Below are 2456 nucleotides of genomic sequence, written 5' to 3' on the forward strand. Positions count from 1 at the left end.
CTTGGGCTTCAAATACACAAAGTTTAGTGATGTTTTAGGTGTCATTTCCTCTGTTCAGTTACTAATGCGCATTAATTATTGCTCTTCTAGATGCTGGGTCTGTGTAAATCCCAACTAAAGAGACTTGGAAGTGTTCTGCCTTTTCTCTGCCTTGCTCGTGTAAAGGCCGGAAGCGAGATGAAGGGCAGCTGAGCGTGTGTGCGTGCCCGGGAGGGCAGCAGAATTGGGAAGCTTCTATCTTCAATTGGACTGGCCCTGCCCTGGCTATCAATAATACATGACGTGGGCTTTCTGCACCGAAACCCTGCTAACTGCCTCATTAAAAAGTGAAACGTACAGGCAGAGCCAACGCTTTCGCTCACAAGAGACTCTTCCCGCAGCAGCACCAGGGCTGAGAGTGTGCTGATGTGATTTGTAAGGCTGAGCTGGGCCGAGCGATGCTCTGCTGTGGTCTCAGGAGCTGAGAGGATGATTCTGTAACCTGGCTCCTCGTTGTGTCTTGCATTGCAGCTGGATCCTCCTTTTCAATCATTTTTCCCCACCACTTTCCTTCTTAAAGGGAAGGATGTGGCTCCTGGGATGCTTTTGGCTGCGGGTTTTGTCTTGTGTTTCTTCCCTGTGTTGCTCCTTTCCTCCACATTTCCTTATGTCAGAGGAAAGGGATTCTTCTTCCAGTCATTCCCACTTCCCACAGAGAGCACCCGTGTCAGGAATGAAAAGTGAGGGGAGAAACGTGGGGGAACCCCAAAGGTTTTCCTCCTGGAGTGATCTTCTCTGGCAGTACTCTTTTTCCAGGACATGGCGTGCTCCCTCCAGGCTCCAGTAATGTGTGTTGTGGTGTTTTCTTTTCCCCCTTCTCACTGCAGATCGTGGACACCTTCTTAATCGGCCGCTTCATCCTCCTGGCTGTCATGTCCCTGGTCTTACTTGGGTGCCTGTTCCTGCTCCTCATTTACCACCTCATGGAGCCAGTCTACGCCAAACCGCTCCCCAGCAGCTAGCCACAGCTGGAGGCAGCAATCCCTGCCAAGAGGAGATCCCAGGATGATGGCAATAAACCAGGAGACTGCTCTGGGGGTGAATCCGTCGGTTTTTCCAGGAGCCAGCGAAGCCACTGAAGTGTTTTGCTGTACCCAGAACTGTGCCTTTCATCTTTAAAAGCAAAGTTCAGCCAGGCTGGATGTGGTTCTGGGCAACCTGGTCTAGCTAAGGTGTCCCTGCTCATTGCAGGGGGTTGGACTAGATGAGCTTTGAGGGTCTCTTCTAACCTAAACCATTCCATGATTCTATGACTGAGCGTGAGCACCTTCCTCTCCAGGGGGGTTCAAGCCTCTTAGAGGTCCCAGAGGTGTTTTAACTTCTCTCTTCTCTTTTCCAGGAGAGTTGAAATCCGTGCACTTTGTGCCACACTTGCTTCGATGCACTGAACCGAGATGGTTTGTTACTGTTCCTTTTTCACCCTAATAAAACTCTCTGAGAAATCCCTGACTCAGCATTTGTTTATCCTCCAGGAACGTCACCTTTTGCTTTCCTATGTCTCTGAAACCACCTTTTCCCATCCAGATGTGGGGATTTTGGAAGGTCAGCGTGTGACTCTGGATTGTTGGAGACTGTCCCTTTGACCAGAAACCTGAGGCTTTGGTGTGGGGAGGGAAGAACAAGTCAAATGATGCTAAAAAAGGCAAATTAAAGTCTCCCCTCGTCAAGCGTGCACAGGAAAGCCAGGTCTGCCCTGAACAGTCCTGCCAGCCCATGAAAGGACCCTCTTGCTGCAGCCCTGAGCTGTGGTCAGGGGTGATGTAGCCCCTCATACAGCAAGACTTATAGCTCTCATACTGCTTTTTAATTTTTTCCCCATTTCAGAGAGCTTTTTTTGGCCTTTTTATCATTTTGAACTGAAGATGTTGAACAGCGAATTAGAGCTTCTCCCAGCCCTGTCCTGACTGCTCTCAGTCACAAACTCCCACTGTCAGGACATGAAAGATGAATCAGGCAGAGCAAATGAGCTCAGGGGTGACATTTCCCCTGCAGATAATGCCCCAGCACTCACTCAGCCAGTGAAAAACATGGAATTACATGTCAGGAAAAGGCAGAGGAGAGGCGTCTCTGCTTCCCAAGCCAAGTAAACACTCAATCCCAGTCTATCCTGAAGCCTATGTCCAAGGGAGTTGAACTTACCATGTTAAGGAACACGCTGAGCATTTATGCAACACAAGCATGTCGGGTCTCTTGCTGATTTGGATGTTATGCCTGAAACCAAATTCATATTTAATTCATCATCTTAATAACATTTATGAACACGAAGCCAGGCCCGCGCTCGCTCCGGCTCCACGCCTGCTGTGTCTTTATTCCCTGTGCTTGTGAGGATGGTTTGGAGAGGCTTTGAGTCAGATGAACAGGGAAATGGTGGCATAAAGGAGCTGGGGCATGAAAAATCCTGAACCCAGAAGCAGGAA

At 49.3% G+C, this 2456-nt stretch overlaps 1 protein-coding gene across 1 annotated transcript; it reads left to right on the forward strand.

Moving 5' to 3' along the window:
- Positions 1-866: 866 nt before the first annotated feature.
- On the forward strand, positions 867-1001 carry TMEM218 (transmembrane protein 218; the record flags this gene model as incomplete). Its single annotated transcript, XM_010017840.1, has 1 exon — positions 867-1001. A coding segment is annotated over one exon (135 nt), but the record flags the coding sequence as incomplete, so codon positions are not given.
- Positions 1002-2456: the final 1455 nt, after the last annotated feature.

The sequence above is a fragment of the Nestor notabilis genome, unplaced genomic scaffold (genome assembly GCF_000696875.1).
Source record: "Nestor notabilis isolate BGI_N333 unplaced genomic scaffold, ASM69687v1 scaffold21367, whole genome shotgun sequence".
In the NCBI taxonomy this organism is placed as follows: Eukaryota; Metazoa; Chordata; class Aves; order Psittaciformes; family Psittacidae; genus Nestor; species Nestor notabilis.